Genomic DNA, 20,673 nt, shown 5'->3' with positions numbered 1-20,673 from the left:
GGTAACACTTTACATTACAGATCGGTAATAATTGTTGTTGTATGATAATTACACAGTAATTGTCTAGAAATTACACATTAATTATTTGTAATATGTGGTATAAAAATATTATTACCATGAAATTGCATACATATTACCATAACATTACCCACTTATTACCGATCTGTAATGTAAAGTGTTACCGAAATGAGAAAGAGTGTCACACAAATCTGTTTCCATAATGCAATGATGCTTCATCAACAAAATGTCCCTTACCGTAGCATTTCAGGAGGAGATGTGTGAGTGTAACAACTCCGAATAATCCCATTGCGGCCCACAAAGTTGGAGTTCAGACTGACAACACTGTGAGCTGTCCAACAGCAACTAAATTATGTGTCTGATTGCATATTTGGTGGGAAATTCAGAAATGCCAGAAGGGAAGTGGTCTATCAGGCTCACCATGAGCTAACTAGTGTTGCTCCGCCGTCTTGAAATGAAAAAATAAAATTACTTAAACAGCCAGGAGTGTGCCACATACAGAGGTGACTGTGTAAAATGTATTTTTGTTCATTGCTATTGTGTTGGTATTCGAGGCCCAGTCATCTAAGATTTAAACACTTTTCACTTTTTGTCAAATTCAGCTGAATTCTTGCTCATGTTAATCTAAAAAACGTAGCTGTGTTTGATCTTTTCTAGGGTGCATATCTGTAAAATCAGATTGAAATCTGATCTAGAATGAGTCCACTCCTGTCAGATATTGTCTCTGGTGGGAACTGTTCAGAACCCTCCCTGAAATGTGTGTTCTTGTTGCATGTCACTATGTGGTTTACTATCAGCAGTAGTCATGGTGTGAACCTTTTAACACACACACACACACACACACACACACACACACACACACACACACACACACACACACACAGGAGATCATTCATTTCTGTTGTTGGTGTCACTTTGGGTCACTTTTGACATGGTGGGGATGAAATCTACTCAACATGGATGATGAAAATTAAAATGTTTAATTTATTGTGATGATATGATAACTACTCACTTAGTATCCTATCAATACTAACTGCAAAGTAATAGACTCTCTACTCATACACTGATGGCAATGTGTATGACACACTACACTGCAAGGAAAAGCTGAGTTAAGTCCTTGAGTGAATAAAATGCCCACTAGACTGGTGTTTTTTCATGTTAGAATATAATAGAATAGAATCTTTATTGTCATTGTGTTTTTATTTCTCTGTAATGCCTATATGAGGGCAGTAGTCCAAACAGACAGTGACCAGGATGGGATGGGTGCTTGTAGCCTAGAAATAGCCAAACTCTTTCAGGAAGTGACGTAGGTGTTGTTCCTTCGGTTAATCACGATGGACCCAATGAAGACCCTCGCTAGCTGGTCCTCCACACTCCAACACCCTTCCTGAGACGCCGCGGCCTCCTATCCCTGCAGCCTTCCTTGGGTGCTCTGCCTGCTTCAGTGTGCGCCTCACCTCATGCTCCTCCACCATGAGGATGTGGTAGCTGTGGGCTGGTGGAGGCAAAATGGCTGCCTGTGGTGTCTTCCTCTAGAAATGGGCAAAGCACCAGTTCAGCTCCTCTGCCAGTGAGACGTCCTCGTCAGCTGCTGTGAAGTTGCTGGATTTGTAGCTGGTGATGTGCTGAACCCCCTGCCACACCTGCCTTGTGTTATTGCTGTTCAAATCGTCTTCAATTTCACTTTTGTGTGATGCCTTTGCCTCTCTGACGCCTCTTTTCAATAAGCACAAAGTCAACCAGTCTGTGTTTATCATTGTCTCAGTATGTGCATATCTCAGGTAATGAAATGTAATTTCCTGAGGACTACAGTCAATGCGACATAGACACGGTACAACTGAAGTGCATGAACACAAGCCGGTACTGTTATGTTATAAAAGACAGATAGCTGCGTCCCTGCTGAAACCTCAGAAGTCATGCGCAGCATGACACTAGTGTGTTATTACACACACCAAGAGGGTGTAGAGTGGAGATTTATGTAGCAGCAGCGCCCCCTTGTGATGTATCTGAGAAAGCAATAATCAAACACAAACCATCTACACCAAGACTAATAGGCAGTGGAATTTTCTCGTGTGGTCGATTGGTGGAATTTAGCTGTAGCATCCAGATGTTATCTCATCTGGAACACCCATGTCGTTTGTTCTGGGTGACCATCAGGGTGACCATCATGCAGTGGAGGCTAAACGCAAGTAAACACAGTTTATCCACATCTGAAATTTTCGAAATAGGGTTTATCCACCTCCACCTTTAACACCTGTAACACCTTTAAAAATAAAAACATGTAAAAAATCTTCCTGCTTCAATGGAAATTTAACATAGGGGTCAAATACGTATGCCCCCTGTATTTTAAGGAAGAACATTTATTTATTTACAGTACATTCTTCATTCACAAAGAAAAATTATGTTTTTAAAGGTTGGACTTTTACTCATTTTTTTTTTTTATTATAATTTACAATAATGTGTCATATAAGTCCTACTCCCGCTCCCGCCCGCAAAAGCCCGCCGGACTACAGGAGGGTCTTTACATTTTTGTCTTGCTGTATACGGTGTGGGTCACAACAGATTCACTAATGATTTGTGGTAATGATTCATTTTTAAGATTAGTCAACTAATCTAAATGACAATTTTTTAAAAAAGAAATCAAGCGTTTGTTATTTCGGTGTCAATTTTATTTTGAACACAAAATACATTCTGTAAAATGTCACCTGTGCCATAAACAATTTAATCTTAACCTTCAAATCAATACCAGCTTACTTTTGTTAGAATCTCATTAGTGAACTGTTCAAAAACATTATCTAGGCTATTAACAATCTAAGCTTAGCCTAAGTATGATTTCCCTACATTCACAGCATTGATAATTTGTCCATTTCCTGGTTTCATTCATGGATTGGTTACCTAAAAAGTAGTCTACATAATACATCCATATGCAATATCTTTACAACAAAGCCTAATAACGACCTATTCATTTGTCCAACTTCATACAAACCTACAGTTAAATGTAGCCTACCTTTATTTTTGTTCTAGTTAACCGTGGTGTAAGGCTTTGACCAGTGTGTGCTAGAAAAAGACAGCAACAAGTAGCCTAGACTACAGCATCTGTATTGCTGTGTGTGTGCATTGTAATTGTCTCTCCCGCTCAAACAAAAGGTGTGCATAATGCATTAATTAAGCAATAAGCCACTCGAGGCCGTAGTTTACACTGATTTTAGAACAGCACCCACCCCCCTTAGCTGTTCTAAAATCTGTGTAAACTACGGCCTCGAGTGGCTTATTGCTTTTCTAAAACAGTTAGGCCTACTACCTCGATCTTGCAAGATTTCATAAAACAAAGGCACAGCAACGAAAAATGTAACAATGTATTCATAGATAGTAATTTCTTCCGCCAAGAAATATATTTCCTCCATAATGGTTGCCATGCAACATCGAGACGCAGCCACTCTAACTTTTGTTCAAGTTGTGGTAGCGCATTACTATAGAACGAAATGTGGTCAAGGTGTGTGTTTATGTTGGATTTTACAACGGCATTGAACGCGATACAGCCAATTTTAATCAAGGACCGGAACTATCCATTTTAGAAGTTGATTTAGATAACGTGTTTACAGACTTTACAGAAAAGTGTAAATAGCCTACTGTCATGCAGCTAATGAGATACTGTGCAGAGTTGGGAAGTTATGGTAGGTCAACTTGGTGTGAATACACACAGGGGAAATTTTCTCTCATTGTTGAGTTGATTGTACGCACAGTGCATACGGCCATACACCTCCAGGCGCGCCTGCTCATGTTTACACTTGCGTGCATTGCAGCGTTAGAACCAATACTGCCTAAGTCTAAGTAGCCTGTTTAACATCAAAAGACAGTCATTGTACAGTCATTGTACTTTCATTAATAATCATATACAGGAGACCAAAAATGAATAGGTGGTCAATAGTAAAATGACTCGTTGACTAAAAAATTGCTGTAAACTAATTTTCATGGTCGTTTACATCGACTAAGTCAACTATTTGCGGCAGCACTACTGATGATCCAGTAGATATATAAAACCCAGGGTAGAGTGTGTGAGTGAATGTGGTCTGGGCTCTGTGCAGGAGGGTCATTTTGTCAGAGATGCTGTAGAAGGCTAGAGTTCCTGCCCTGTGGTCCACATACACTCCTATTCTAGAGCTGGCCACTAGAGGGAGTTCTGTCTGTTTATCAGTGTGCCAGAAATAGCAGCTGGAGCTGGAGCTGGAGAGGATCAGACTCCAGGACTGATCATTAATTCCAAACCCACACTCATTACCTGCTCCTTTCCGGCTGATGGTTTTATATGAGACTGCTATAGAAACCCCGTTACTCCACTCCACCTCCCAGTAGCAGCGTCCAGACACCCCCTCTCTACACAGCACCTGCCTCCACTCATCAAATCTCTCTGGATGATCAGGATATGACTGGAGCTCATCTCTCCTCTCCATCCCCCTTTTCTCCTCAGTCAGATGGAATTGTCTGTGTGCTGTGTTTGTATCAAATGTGAAGTGACATAAATCTGATGAGGGAGAAGAGAGGACAACGTTAGATGTCTATTTTGATTAGGTATGTGTGTGTGTGTGTGTGGGGGGGGGGGGGATGTGTGTGTGTGTGTGTGTGTGTGATTCTGTAAAAATTTTTTGTATGAATGGCTAGTCTGTCTTATCACCATACTAAGATCAATCTTTTGAGATTGAACATTACTCTGGGGATTATGCGCTTTATTGCTACTGCTCAAGCGTCATGATCAATGGCCATTAAAATTACTCCGTACACTTGGATAGTCCTTCAACCAATCAGACCAGTGATCCGGGTGCGCCTGGTAGATAAGCCAGTATGCCCAGCCTAATGAATGGCTGTATGTACAGTGAGGAGAATAAGTCTTTTGAACCCATGCTAAAGTTGACTAAAAACAGGATTATAAAATCATCTTTTGGAATTTGATCTTAATGCCTTAATTCAAAATATGAGTAAAAATCCAACCTAGGAGAAAATAAGTATGTTATGTTATGTTATGTTAGATTCCCAGAGGCAGGAAGAATTTGTATACATGTATGTTTTTATTTTTAAAGGCCAGCTATTCCATGGATCCAGGATACCATGCATCCTGATAAGTTTCCCTTGGCCTTTGGAATTAATATAGCCCCACATCACCACATATCCTTCACCATACCTAGAGATCGGCATGGTGTTTTTCTTCAGTTAGCCTATTAGCTGGTTTGATTTGCATTGAGCTCAATGAGCATCAAACAGGCTAATAGGCTAACTGGAAAAAAACACAATGACCACCAAATAAATTGTATTTATTTAAGATACATTCTTCATTCACAAAGAAAATTGGTGTCCTTATAGGTTGGATTTTTACTCATTTTTTTTTAAATTAAGGCATTAAGATACATTTTCAAAGATGATTTTATATTCCTCTTTTTAGTCAACTTTAGCATCAGTTCAAATACTTATTCTCCCCACTGTAAGTGTAAATGTGATGTGTTTCACTGCTAGTGTTCAAAAGATAAAGAGAGGTGTATTTGCGTTTCAGTGTGTGTTGTTTATATCATATGTGTGTATGGTGCTGGATGTTATTTGTTAGAATGTGTGTGTGTGTTTGGGATTCCACAAATATTTGAATGAATGAATGACCGTGTGTGTATATGTTTGTCTCAGTGTTGGTTTACCAGACCAACTTACACTTTAAGAACTCCTGTCTGGTTACTGGCTCAGTAGAAACAGCCTGGACATCAGACACTGAGAAAGAAGAAATGCATTATAACTAACCAAACTTGAACCAACGTGAAGATGGAGATGCACTCATACCAGCATCACTTCATGGGAAGATGGGAAGAGCAGGTTCCGACCAACTTCAGATGTTAAAGTGAATGACATGTAGCCTAATGCGTGGAAGTGGCACCTATTTAGCTCGCTAAATAAATAACTTAACAATTACTGTAGTTCCTTCTCATGTCTTGATATAGAATAAGCAGACCCGGCTCCAGGGGGGGGCAAAAGGGGGCGGTGCACCCTCAAACAAAAAAGGTGCCCCCTCAGTTTTACTTGGCCGTAAACTGTAGCCTTTTACGATTGAGAGTGCCCCCCTGAAAATCTCAAATGCCCCCTTTATCAAGACATGAGAAGGAACTACAGTAATTGTTAAGTTATTTATTTAGCGAGCTAAATAGGTGCCACTTCCACGCATTAGGCTACATGTCATTCACTTTAACCGTGGTTTCCTCCGAACGGGGGACGTGATTGACAGCAGAGAATCTTTAAAACAGGCAAGTTGTCATTGTTCCGTAGGCATTCACATGGACGCGCATCGCTAAGACCGGGCGTAGTTAAGACCAGGCGTAAGTTCTGCTGGTGCAACCGACTTTAGTTGAATTCTAAAGACTGGTCTTAACAAAGACCAACTTAGCAGTTAGGACCAGACTTAGTAAAGACCAGTTGGTGCAACCGGCCCCAGTTGTTTAACCCATACATAAAACATGCATTTGTGGGCCAATATATTTACATATATTTCAAAATATATTCTGGAAATATATTTCAAACATATGTTTTTGTGTATGGGAAATCTTAAAGAGAAACTATGCAAGGTTGGCGATTTCATCTTAAGTTTTGGTTTCGTTTTTCATTTTCGCTCGTTTTATGCTTGCATAGGCTATTTGTCTGCAGAGCTTCCCCGACAGCTTTAGCGTGTATATTTATACATATATAGGCTATGAATACATATATAAATTGCAAGCGTGGTTCTTCTTGTTCTTTATGCGTCTCAGCCTTCCAGATGTAAACAGGGAACGATCGTCTCCTGAACAAACTGCAAGGTTGCAATAGCGGATAGGGACACTGGGGGCGGGAGGAAATATTACTGTTTTCGAAACAAAACAACGATTTCTAAGCGATTTTATGACTATGAAAAAGTTGCATAGGGTCTCTTTAAACCCTACACTCCCCCACTGACAAGTTGCCTACTATGGAGATGCACTCACTCAACTCACTCGAGTCGAGTCCCTCATCTTCATTGGGAGGGTAAAGGCATGTTTGGAGGAGTTTTAGTTCTAACCCACCTCAATCCGTTCATTATCACAAGACTGCTGATTGGGTGCATATACTGGTTTGGAGTCAATTTTAAGGTTACTGTTTGTTAAAGCTGAATTCTAACTCTACCTCTGATCACCATCAGGGTTGTCTGTTGTTACAGATAAATTCAAAGATCTAGTGTATTTGCTTTGCTCTCCTAAATCCTTCATAAAGTCTACCATCATGCCTCTATACCGCATATTTACCACCCATAATATATAAAGGCCATAATTTCTTTAATATGCCTTACAGTAATAAACACCCTTATGCCTCTATAACAGCTGAGAAAATATTTGAAAGATGAGAAGGCTTAGAGGGATGTTAGAATCAGTCAGTAAAACTTACTGATTGGTGGCATCGCATCGTTACTTGATGTTCTTCTGATTGGGAGTTCAGGATCAGAATCTGGGAAACAACACAGAGACACTCATTCACCCAGGACCTACAGAACAAACCAACGAACACTCACATTTTCCCCAGGTTTCACCCGTATTTTAAGGTCATCTCCCGCCCCCCTCCCATGTTGTTGTTTCTCCCAGAAATGCATGACCTTCAAACTTAATTTTAAAATCACTGATCCATTATTTTTTTCTGTTAGTCTGATATCTACCAGGTTATCAGATTGTGTATGATATACACCCTACACATACACATTCACTTACTTTCATCTTCAACATCTTTTGTCATATAGGCTAAAACATGGCAACCCAAAAAAGGAAACAGGTGCTCTGCAGCTGAGTATTGCAAGTAAGCGTGCTAGTTGAATAGCCTGCTCCAGAACTATAGCTGTTGTGAAATTGTTGGGAATTAAATTGATTAACACATCACATAGACTGTTATTGAGGGTTGGTAACTTTTGTCTGAACAAAATCTGACTGCAGCTTTGGAGTTGTAGTAGGCTGTAGTCTGTAGTTGGATACATAACTGACAGCTGCGTATAGGCTTTCGGTAAGGTAAAAGCAACGACCGAAATGTAGTGTTGAAACAGGTCAGGTGTATTAAAACAAAACAAAAAAATGTATGCTAAATGTTGGCAGGTATGCATCTCACTCTGCATGTACAGTATTGTCTGCATATGTACTCCACTTTTGGAACATGTTTCCTTTTAGCATACAGCGCCCTCCACAATTATTGGCACCCCTGGTTAAGATGTGTTCTTTAGCTTCTAATAAATTCATTTTTTTTCCAAATAATATAGGACCACAATGAAAAAAAAGCGTAAAATCCAACCTTTAAGACAAGTGCATTTATTTAGAAGGAAAAAAATCCCACATTAAGAAATAATTATTCTTCATAAAATCACCTGTTCCACAATTATTGGCACCCCTAACAATTCCGAGGAAATAAATGTAATTAAAGTATTTCTGTCATTTCTGTCATTTCTACAGTAGTTTACAAAGTCAATCAGAGTATGTAGGAACATTTAATTAGTAATTCTTAACATCCTGTTTCCCTGGGCTATCAATATGACGTGACACAGAGGCCATTTCTCTTCAACATGGGAAAGACAAAGGAACACACTGTTCAAGTAAGGCAGATGTGTGTCGACCTTCACAAGTAAGGCAATGGTTATAAGAAAATAGCCACTCACACACCTGCCCATATCTATGGTCAGAGGAATCGTTAAGAAGTTTAAAACAACTGGAACAGTGGTAAACAAGCCTGGAAGAGGACGCATGTTTATTTTGCCACCACGCACAGTGAGGAGGATGGTAAGAGAAATAAAAAAATCTCCAAAACTCACTGTTACAGAATTGCATCAAATGGTTGCATCTTGGGGTCACAAAGTCTCCAAAAGAACCATCAGGCACTATCTACATGCCAACAAGTTGTTTGGGAGGCATGCAGGGAAAACAACCTTTCTCACTCAAAATCATAAGCACAAACGTCTGGAGTGGTACTGGGCCTTCAACTGGGACCATGTGCTTTGGTCAGATGAGACAAAGTTAGAGCTTTTTGGGAACAAACACTCTAAGTGGGTCTGGCGTAACAAAAAGATGAGTATGCAGAACAGCACCTCATGCCCACTGTGAAGTATGGGGGAGGATCGGTGATGCTGTGGGCCTGTTTCTCTTCCAAAGGGCCTGGGAACCTTGTTAGGGTGCATGGCATCATGAATGCTTTGAAATACCAGGACATTTTAAATCAACATCTGGTGGCCTCTGCCCGAAAGCTGAAGATGGATCGTCACTGGGTCTTTCAGCAAGACAATGACCCTAAACATATGGCCAAGTCTACACAGAAATGGTTCACCAGACACCGTATCAAGCTCCTACCATGGCCATCTCAGTTCCCAGACCTCAACCCAATTGAAAACCTGTGTAGTGAGTTGAAGAGGAGAGTGCAGAGGAGAGAACCCAGGTCGTTGGATGATTTGGAGATTTTGTGCAAAGAGGAATGGTCGAAGATCCCTCTTTCTGTTTTCTCTAATCTTGTGAAACATTATAAGACAAGATTAGGTGCTGTTTTATTAGCAAAAGGGGGTTGTACAAAGCATTTACATCAGGGGTGCCAATAATTGTGGCACACATGATTTGATGTAAAATAATTATTTCTTAATGTGGGATTTTTTTTCCTTCTAAATAAATGCACTTGTATTAAAGGTTGGATTTTACGCTTTTTTTCATTGTGGTCCTATATTATTTGGAAAAAAAATGAATTTATCAGAAGCTAAAGAACACATCTTAACCAGGGGTGCCAATAATTGTGGAGGGCGCTGTATGTGACAGACCTGTTAGCTCTGAATGGAAGCTTTCTTTCAGCTAGGGCATGCAACTTAATGACGTGGCATTTAACTCACATTCTAAAGACTGGATGATCTGGATATGTGTCACTGTTGAGAGACATAATGAGACAGAGAGAGACAATACAGTCAAAATTAATCCATAACAGTTTAAACAAAACTACTCTATGGGCCAGACCAGATGGCGGTCCCAAAGATGGCAAAGGTTACTTATAATTATGCGGTCATATCGTGATTGTCAAAGTTTCCAAATGTAACGTATCATATCAAAATTATTTCTACAGACATACTGTAGATCTTATCAAAAATTATTAGAAACCTTTGCCACCTTGAATGGTACCGACATCTGGCCTGACCTATGGACTAAACAGTGTATTGTAAATGTAGTTCATGGTTGTGTCAATCGTAGATGATTTCCCAACCTGCTGCAGATATCTTGGCTACTTCCTCTTTGAAGATGGCATCCAGTTTCTCCTCCAGCTGCGCCTTGACTGTAGACACAGATTCCTTCACAGCCTCAAAAGAGACACTTTCGGCAAAGGTCATGCAGGTTGAAACTGTATGCCAAGGAGGACCAGTGACTGACACAACATTCTGCAGACACACACAAACATGGTCACCATCAGAGGTGGGCACAAATACATCAAAAACTATTTTGTTACAAAATACAAATACTGGTGCAGAAAATGTAACAAAATAAAATACAAAATACGGATGTGAAAAATGTATTTAATTAAAATACAAGTAATTAGTAATTAGAAAATACAAAAATACTCCCACAATAATCATGGTATACCGACTTTTAAAATAAACTACAAGAAATACTAGTTTTTTATTGGCGGACAGATGTCTAAATTCTTTACTTTGGGCTGAAGTAGCCTGGTCCTACCATACTCTTGTACATTCATAATGTACAGAGAGTCTGGACACTTTCCATTGCCAAGCATGAATTTCCTTGAATGCGGATACTCTGCCCAGAGCCTCTCAGATCTGCCATAACCAATCGATAAACGTTTGGTCATGAGGTGACATGCTCAAACTAGCGACCTCAACGTCATCGTTCTCAGCTACTCCCTCTGTTCCCTGATTGGACCTGCACATTTTTGTCTTGAGAAAACCTGGGAATATACCGCAGACCCAGACTATGTAGTGGAGTGAAATGAAAACTGAACGGAAGTACGTAGGAAGGCGGAGCCAGGCTACCCATGACGTAGATCTAGTAAAATAATGTAATCAGCATCCTATATCAATATAAACGATGATTGAACTGACAACAAGCAGGCTTTGCAACATTGGAATCAACTCTGACGAAGCAAACTACCCACCATCATTTTCCGTATTCAATGAAAGTAGTACAACAGATTGAACAGGTTAGCCTTTTTAAATGCATTTCCCTTTTTGTGCTATAAATGCATGCCTTTTGCCTTCATACATGACTGGCAACACGGGGGACAAATAAAGTAACATCCTGTAAGGTGTCTCAATATACAGAATTAATTAACTGGGAGGTGAAAACTCGAGACTGTTTCGCATTGGGGAGGTTTTTGCCTCAGTCTCTTCCATTATTTCTGCAGATCAGGACACCTTGGTTGATACCTTACAATGTAATATTGTCTGGTTGATACCTTACAATGTCATAGTCTGCATGGGAGCCAAAGGTCAGAATCTTTAGGACATGAACCCCATGACATGAGGATTTATGTAAGGCTCAGAAATGACCTTTGGCTCCCAGACTATGATAAGCATAGCATATTGTCATGGTTATACTAGGTAAGAGGCTATATTTAACTGTGTGATGAATTTTTGGCTAATATGAGGGGGGAAATGATGAGATTTTGTTAAGTATTTAAGTATTTTAAATACTCTAAATACAACCCCTCAAAGTATTTTGTTACAAAGTACATTTGATTTTTTCCAATCCTGCAAAATACAAATTACAAAATACACTGAAGTAATTAAATACGTATTTAAAATACATATAATTGAAATACTGCCCATGTCTGGTCACCATAATATTCAGTCAGCACTGTTCCCCTGAAGACTGCATGCATAATGGGTTACAGTATGTAAGTTGGTTTAGTGTGTGTGTGTGTGTGTGTGTGTGTGTGTGTAATTATGCATTAGTGTTTTTACAGTTTTTTTCAACTGTATACACACTAAAATTAAAAATTTCAGACGGTTAACAAAACTTAACACTCAATAAGCAAAAGACCTGTGCAGACTATTACAACAGTAAGCACAAATTCAGCTTCACTCTTTTTGCAAAACATTACACAGTGAATGTCAAAACGTAAAACACATTTTCACACCTTACAGATAAAGATTGTAAGGTTACTTCCTTTTCACTACAAAGCCCTGGCTTGCCAATGACCACACTAATGAACAAATTGAATCAAAATATTTTTGTCATCTAAATTATCCTAATGCTTTCAAACAATATGTCTGAATAAGATCCATATATTGGAAGAGGGTTGGTGTGTATAATATGGAGACAGTATAACAATATAAGGTTTTTTTTTATCAATTTGTTTATTGTTTTGACTGAAATATTCCATTTTGCTAACAACCTGTTGTGTTCTGCTAATTTGGTGTGGTGTTTGGTTAATTGTGTGAGGTGTTTAGACAAAAAGAGCCCTGTTTTCAAAATTGTGTGTAAAAAAAAAACAAAAACAAAAATTGTGTGTAAACGATTGGAAAAAACTGTAAGAGTATGTGCTCTGGCATTTGTGTGGTTGGTTTTAGTAAGGTTGACATTAAGGAGGGCATACTGACCACTTTTGCCATGCCCCTAAAGCATAACAGCCGTGGGCAGCCGTGGTGTACTGGTTAGCGCATCGGGCTTGTAACCGGAGGGTTGCCGGTTCAATCCCCGACCAGTCCACCAAGTGCCCTTGAGCAAGGCACCTAACCCCTCACTGCTCCCCTAGCGCCGCTGGTTGGGCAGGCAGCTCACTGCTCTGGGTTGTGTGATTCACCTCACTGTGTGTTTACTGTGTGCTGTGTGTTCATTAATTCGGTTAAATTGGGTTAAATGCAGAGAACTGAATTTCCCTCACGGGATCAAAAAAGTATATATATTATATATAACATAAAATAGCTGTTGGGTAAATAGGCCTTTTTCTTAATTGGCCTTGGACGCAGGGAGGCCAATTAGCAGATTAGGGCAGGTAAACGAGAATGATGGTGTAGCTGTCTTATCATCACTAAATAAACATATTAAACGTTTAAATTGAAACATAATTTACATAATTATTCATTTAATTTTAGTTTCAAGAGGTCAGGTCAATGTTACCTTGAGGAAATGGATGTGATCCTCTGTGTGTGAAAGCTTCTCCAGCTCAGCATCTCTCCTCTTCAGCTCAGCAATCTCCTGCTCCAGTTGCTTCAGGAGTCCTTCAGCCCGACTCACCTCAGCCTTCTCCTGAGCTCTGATCAGCTCTGTCACCTCAAAACGCCTTCTCTCAATGGAGCAGATCATCTCAGTAAAGATCCTCTCACTGTCCTCCACTGCTGTCTGTGCAGAGCTCTGTTAGGAGACACACAGGGAGCAGAGGCTGAAGTGTTTCATGGTGTCAGTGGTTCTTTGTGTGCTGTAGAGATGGCAGCAGTATGGGCTCACAACAATCTGGCCCGAGGGTTCAATTATAATTTATTACACCTAATTTAGACTCTTACTCCCCATGATTCAGCATTTATATTACAGACTATGTACTGCATTTATCAATATAAAGTGAATCAGTGATGGTTGAAAGTGTTGGCACCCATGCTAAAGCTGATCTTCAAAGATAGCCTATTAGCTATTTTGATTTGCAGTGAGCTCAATGAGCATTACAGTAAACAGGCTAATAGGCTAACTGGACAAAACACCATGCCAATCTGTAGGTATGGTGAAGGGTGTGTGATGATGTGGGGCTATTTTAGTTCTAAAGGCCAAGGGAACTTTATCAGGATGCATACAGTAGTATCCTGGATCCATGAAATAAGTGGCCTTGTAAAATACAAATCTGCCTGCCTCTATATGGGAATATAACACATACTGTAGGAGTGCCAATACTTATGAATAAACTTCTTCTTAGGAAGAACATTTATTATTCATTCACAAAGAAAATTGGTGTCCTTAAAGGTTGGATATTTCCTAATTTTATAACTTAAGGCATTAAGATCAATTTCCAAAAGATGATTTCATATTCCTCTTTTTAGTCAACTTTAACATGGGTGCCAACACTTTCAGCAATGACTATACAATGTATAATAGAATACTACTACTACACTAATATGATTCAACATGTGTATCATTAAGCAATGGGATAAAAAAAGGGTGTTTACTCTGGCAAATAACCTTATATGTCATCTGGTAATAGCACATCAACACAACTGTTATAACAATTAAAATGATATTTCAAAGCTGAAATGTTACAGTTTTTTTCAATCCCTAACATGCGTTTGTCCATTCAGTTGACATATTTTCAAAACTCTAAGCACAGTTAGCATAGCATCGGTCTTTTGTGGCCATACCATTCACACATTTCATGTCGTTTTCACACAGTATGCAGTGAATACATTTTCACGATGCTGTGCTAACCGTGTTTAGAGTTTTTTAAAAATGTGTCAAATGAATGGACAAACGCTTGTTAGCGATTGAAAAAAACTGTATACTGCACCGTAGTGAACAGTAAAAAAAAAAAATGATTTGCTTTTTACTGGAATGCTTTTGAATGTGAACATTACATGTGGACATACAGTTCCCAACCAAGACATTTAGTGTAAAAATGCTGGATTGCATGTTTTGCATGTTTTGCATGCAAATACCTGTAAAACTGAAACATAAAAGTCTATGCCGTTTTCCAGTATTTTGAAACCTAGTGTACTCTGATTGACTGCATGCATCTTGTGAAGTGAAAACAAGGTTCATTCTTTGACAAAATTACTTCAGTTTGAGTTAGGTTTCCAGTGTTTTGGTAAAGTTAGTGTGTGCAGAGAAATGACGAGTTAGTGTATATGTAACAAAATGTGGTGTAACAACATGGGATGTGTTTTTGAGAGGAAAATGATCCATTTGGCCAATTGTGTTTTGTAGGTGTGAGTCTGTGTTAAGAGTTTAGAAAAAAATATCTAAAGTATGGGTATGTGCTTGTTTCGAATTTTTTTTTTAATCAATCTGCTGTTGTCTTTCCTGTGGTCAGCACTCACCTTGAGAGTCTCTACAGTCTCCCTCAGCTCCTGCAGATCCTTCTCTCTCTCGTGGATTCTCTGCTGAAATCTCTGCTGGGTCTGTCCCAACTGTTTCTGTTGTTAAAGGACAGACATATTTAATATTTAAGTTCATTTATATTGCATATTTGATACACAGGGACTTTTCAAGTACATGAAAATAATCATTACAACAAGACAAAAAATCATAGAGTATCTGTAGTGTCTGATTAACAAGAGGTTTGAACAGTTACTGCAACCGAGCACATCTAAGAGCATGCCATGCTCTATTCGTTTGTTTTCAGTAGGAGCTCTGGCATTATGCATTAAACACAAGTCAATTTGGCTCAGAGCCTGAAAAGACATTGGACCTTTGCACTGTATCATATTTCACTGATGCTGCCCTGCCAATGTTTGATAGATGTTTTTGTACTTTGCACCTGATATGATTTTCTCATTCATATCCTCTCTACTGAGAAAGAGAGTCTGTAGACTTTAAGAACTATACAGTTATTATAGTTATTCAAATAAAATATATGAGTATCACACCTTAAATGAACACAACTAAAATGAAGACTCAAGTGTAGCTCCTGTACTCACCTGTTTGTCCATCCATTCTGCAGCAGCTGTGACTAGATCATGGCCTTTATGTTCATCAATTGCGCACAGGTAGCAGATACAATTCTGATCAGTACGACAAAATATTTCAGATACTTTCTTATGGCGGGGGCAGATCCTCTCCTGTAGCTGGTCTGTGGCATCAATCACTGAGTGGTTTCTTCCTGGATTCAGTTCATTGTGAGCTTTGAAGTGAGTTTTACAGTAAGACAACAGACAATCCAGACAGGACTTCACAGCTTTGTGTTTTCTCCCAGTACAGAGGTCACATTTGACATCTCCAATTCTGGAAGAAGACTTAGCAGAAGCAGCAGCCAGTCCAGTCTTCCTGAAGTCCTCCACCAGCTCAGCAATCAGAGTGTTTTTACTGACAGCAGGTCTCGGCGTAAATGTCCGTCTGCACTGGGGGCAGCTGTAGATGCCTTTACCATCCTCTTGATCCCAGCAGCCTTTAATGCAGCCCAAACAATATGTGTGTCCACATGGAATGGAGACTGGATCCTTCAGTAGATCAAGACAAACTGGACAAGTGAAGGACTCCTGTCTTTTGGCTGAGGCGTCCGCCATGTCTTGTTATGACCACACACAGCAAGAGAGGAGACACCAGTGTGAAAGGTCACTTTTGGCTTACTGCTTTATAATCAGCAGGAGTGGCCGCCACATGGAAAAGGAGGAGTGACCAAGGGTGTAGACGTAAAAAAAGAGGAGGATAAACTATACATTTTGTGATCAGACGGACACCCTTTGGTCACCAGTAAGGCTGACCACAGTGTGTATTCTGACATCAAGGCTACCATTTGATGGTATGAATGGTATCACTAGGTGTTCCCTCATAGGCCACACAATCACTATTCAATTCTACATTCATGTAAGTTCATTGTTAACCGCACAAGGAATAAATATGGTTGAAGTCTTTTACTGTAATTTAATTAAATCACAATAAAGAGAGTCCCAGGATGTAGTAAGTATGTCAGAATGGCCAAATCACCATAAAAAGAAAGAAATGAAATCCTACACACTATACTATATAATGAAATAATTTATAGCAATTTATTTAGCATGCAGTCTGAATCCTATAGCAGTCCAGTCTGAATGCTATAGCCTACCTACACCTTTAACTTAAGTTAATTTACCTAATAGAGTACACGTCTCTGTGCCAGTAGCATTTCGTAAAGGGCCAAGGGGAGGGGGGACTCCGCCTCTATAATTTCATAGCCTGTCAGAGAAAACTTGCCCAGTTATTTGTCTAAGGACTTTATTAGGTCTAGTATGTGAAGCCATTAGTTGCGATGACTTTGTACCCAAGGGTGTATTTTATTGGTGAGTTAATCATGAGAAATTAAACTTTATTGCAAGCTATATAAACACGGTTTCCCGTAGTTGGTTTATATTGTTAGACTATAGTCTAACATTAATAGGGAGCTGACTAGGGAGCATGTCCCTAGCTTGCAGAATGATAGAGAATGCATGGAAAAACAACCAGTGATCTATCTGACTTTACACCCTGAATGGTTGGAACAAATTGGCAGGACTTTTACTTTCTGAGCCCTGGATGTCCGGGTGCTCTTACAAATCCCATAAACACACTCCTAAACCTTATGGAAAGCCTTCCCAAAAGAGTTGAAGCCGTTATAGCTACAAAGAGTGAACTGATGTCATGTTAAACACTATGGATTAAGAATGGGATGTGACTTCAGTTCATACTTTTGGCAATACAATGTATGAGCAAATCTTCCATCTGCCCCACGTGATGTCTGTTCTGGGCGTACCTTTGACTCCCTGATCTAAACCAATACAAAACCCTCCTGTATATGATGTCACCACTTAAAATGACTACAAACAAGAACAGGATTTTGTAGGGGGGGGGGTTATTTTTTGTTGTTGTTTTTTGTTGGGATAACATTCAAAGAGAAAAACTATTATCGAAATTAAATCATTAAAAGAAACTTTTTATTTAACATAAATGCAGCTCAAAGTGCTTTACTTCACAACAAATCAGATCATAACGAGTTGATCACACAATGATAAAAGCAGAGATAAAATACACAGTGACACAAAACAGGGAAGGTCAGAGAATGAAGAAACTATAGAGTAAAAAAAGCACAACTATTTTTCTCCACCAAGCACTTCTCCTCTCTAGTACTGGCCCTATTTGGTGCTCACCAGTAGAGGTCAGTCTAGATTAAGAGCATACTTCTGGTTAAGTAGTACGGTATTTCAGGGAGGATTCCCTTCCACACAGAACTCTGCACAAATCGCCCCCATTCTCTTCATCTCTTTTTTCTTCATCTCCATTCTCTCTGATCTCTGCTCTGGAGCTGCTTAGAAGCTGTCCAGTCCGTAAACAAAAAAGAGCCTGAAATACATTAATGATTCTATCTGTGTTTTAAAGCTCAATAAAATACATGTGGAAAAAAAGTCCAGTCAGTGTGCTCATCAGGAAATTACACTGATTCGAACAGGCAGAGCACACAGTGCACTACAGTATAAGCAATGAGTGACCCATAAAACATATAGTCTACACTAATGCTTATTTATTTAACTAGCACATAGCTTAAAAGATTACTTAATATAAAAATATATATATTTAGGAAACGTTGAACACACAAATGGGCTAGCACATACATAGACATAATAACATTGTTTAGCCATTTCTGTGTTCTCCACATGAACAGAACAGGATATTGAATAACTTGTACCATGGGGCCTTCTGTTTACCAGTGAATTTGAACTTACACATGGAGAGGTGCATACAAAATGATTGGATACGTTCAAAGCTGTGGATGCTTTGTGATTGGCTAATGAGGCTGGAGGTTGGCTGGATGTTGTCATCTCACAGGGGAGCATCCAAATTCTCAAGCATCAACATAGAATTAACTGCCATTTGGACATAACATCCATTAGGCCATATCTGTTTGGTCACAACATATGTCCATGAAAAAGCACTGTCATCTCTTTGTGGACTCCTACAAGAGTGTCACAACTCTATTGTCTCTACTACTGTGGGCCCAGATACCTGCTGCTTCACTCTGTTAGGTCAAAGCCATCGATATCTCAAAGTTGCGACAGCCGTTGACTTCCATTTTAAAGCCAGATTAGAGCGGTCACGTGGTTAGTGGGTAGCCTCAGTAGTTCCCTTGGTCCCTGGTTTACTACGGGATTGACAGCAGCGATCGCATTAATATTTAAGGTAAATACTCAATGAAAATTACTATAAACTGCATTTCCACATACATATTACTCAATGAAAATGCATTATTATGCACACGACCATAAGTCATGTAGAAAAGTCTTATTATAACACCTGAGATATTCATTAATTTTCAATGAGAATAGTTCCTTTCAACGACCATGACATACCGGATGTGCCGCCATTGTTTGTACACGGGAGTCAATGGTAGTGTCGCAACTTTGAGATATCGATGGCTTTGTGTTGGGTGTGATGACTGAACAGGTTTCTGCTTCACTCTGCTCTGTTGGGTGTGATGACTGAACAGGTTTTTGCTTCACTCTGCTCTGTTGGGTGTGATGACTGAACAGGTTTCTGCTTCACTCTGCTCTGTTGGGTGTGATGACTGAACAGGTTTCTGCTTCACTCTGCTCTGTTGGGTGTGATGACTGAACAGGTTTCTGCTTCACTCTGCTCTGTTGGGTGTGATGACTGAACAGGTTTCTGCTTCACTCTGCTCTGTTGGGTGTGATGACTGAACAGGTTTCTGCTTCACTCTGCTCTGTTGGGTGTGATGACTGAACAGGTTTCTGGCATGTCTGAAGTCTGTCCTCCTGGAGTGGACACAATTCTGTCCGTCTGTGTTCTGAGCTGAACCACTGAATATGGTTCAGGCACGTTTGTGGACTGCCCACTGGGTCCTCCTTGAGTGGACACAATTCTGTCCGTCTGTGTTCTGAGCTGAACCACTGAGTACGGTTCATTCTGCCGGACGCCCACTGCATAGGGAGAGCCTGTGTGGAGTTTCAGGGGTCAGTGTGAAATACGTATTACAGTGACATGATGCTGCATTCTATCAAATAAAAGGAGGACACTTACACCCCCAAATACTATTTGTTGGGTGTTCTGTAAGAGCAAAAAAATGCTCCCATTTATACTTTTAATGAGTGTGGGAAATGTCACACACATTAAAAATAGGAGATTTTAGACGTTTTTAGTCTATATAGTTTTCATATTAACAATGCATACCATTCTTTCAGGTTTGCCTTATAAACAGACAACTCATTTTCAAGTCATCTTCAAATTCATTTTGACATTAACATTAATTTTGCAGAAAAGGGAAGTGATGTCACTGTGTGCGTTGATAGTGTGTGAGCAGAGGGGGCGACTCACAGTTTGGGTCAGTGGTACCTTGGTCACCATGGCAACTCCTGGAGATATCATGAACAAAGTGAGAATATTACCAGAAACACATAACACCTTTATTACAGTGTCTGAATAGAGAAGAAAAATGGAGAAGAAAATGTGTACCTCTGCATCATTTGAGACTGTCGTGCTGTTAAAACAGGAACATATGAAACAGGATGTCAGGATAAGAGCAACGTTTCTGAGATTAACAAGATTGTAAAACTGAGAAAAAAAAATGACCCCTGATGAACAACTTCGTTCATCAACTAAAAAAATAAGAAGTGCATTTACCATTTGTGTGCTGTGAACTGTTACCTTGATTGCTCTTCATCTTCATTATTTCTCTTGCAAGCAAAAGTATGACAGCAAGCAGAATGAGCAGGATTGCACCAGCCACGTACCAGCCCACATCAGCTCCTGCAGTTCAGAAACAAGAGACTGATATAGACATCAACTACTATTGCTAGTTGCTATGTTTCTACCACAAATACTGCTATTTACACTGCTGCTGCTACCACTACTAACATTGGAACTACGACTTCTGATGATGATAACATGATGATGATGATGATGATGATGCCTGTGTGTGTGTGTCGTGCATTATGGTCAGTGTGGAGCTGTCGTGCTGTTACCTGGATTTCCCCTGGTTGGGTTTGGTGCACCACTCCTC

At 39.7% G+C, this 20,673-nt stretch overlaps 1 protein-coding gene and 1 long non-coding RNA gene across 2 annotated transcripts; both read right to left on the bottom strand.

The window, feature by feature from the left end:
- Window positions 1-2,665: 2,665 nt before the first annotated feature.
- Window positions 2,666-16,278, bottom strand: LOC134068441 (tripartite motif-containing protein 16-like). The gene is made up of 8 exons (XM_062524057.1): window positions 15,629-16,278; window positions 15,029-15,124; window positions 13,131-13,364; window positions 10,261-10,432; window positions 9,896-9,928; window positions 7,441-7,500; window positions 5,710-5,766; window positions 2,666-4,540 (listed from the first exon to the last, which is right to left on the bottom strand). The coding sequence occupies exons 1-8, from the start codon at window positions 16,211-16,213 to the stop codon at window positions 3,981-3,983; spliced, it is 1,797 nt and encodes a 598-aa protein (XP_062380041.1). The 5' UTR covers window positions 16,214-16,278; the 3' UTR covers window positions 2,666-3,980.
- A 3,714-nt stretch (window positions 16,279-19,992) lies between these two features.
- On the bottom strand, window positions 19,993-20,410 carry LOC134068443 (uncharacterized). Its single transcript, XR_009936708.1, has 3 exons — window positions 20,319-20,410; window positions 20,127-20,151; window positions 19,993-20,026 (listed from the first exon to the last, which is right to left on the bottom strand). It is a non-coding gene; the product is annotated as an uncharacterized LOC134068443 (long non-coding RNA).
- Window positions 20,411-20,673: the final 263 nt, after the last annotated feature.

The sequence above is a fragment of the Sardina pilchardus genome, chromosome 21 (assembly GCF_963854185.1).
Source record: "Sardina pilchardus chromosome 21, fSarPil1.1, whole genome shotgun sequence".
NCBI lineage: Eukaryota > Metazoa > Chordata > Actinopteri > Clupeiformes > Clupeidae > Sardina > Sardina pilchardus.
The sequence above is the reverse complement of the archived record's forward strand: the minus strand, read 5'-3'. Positions and strand labels throughout refer to the sequence as shown.

Coding starts and splice junctions, on each gene's coding strand:
- LOC134068441 (XM_062524057.1), bottom strand. CDS start 16,213: ATGGCGGACGCCTCAGCCAAAAGACAGGAGTCCTTCACTTGTCCAGTT. Junction 13,365..15,028: donor AGACTGTAGAGACTCTCAAG/GTGAGTGCTGAC, acceptor GTCTCCTAACAG/AGCTCTGCACAGACAGCAGT. Junction 9,929..10,260: donor AGCCAAGATATCTGCAGCAG/GTTGGGAAATCA, acceptor GTCTCTCAACAG/TGACACATATCCAGATCATC.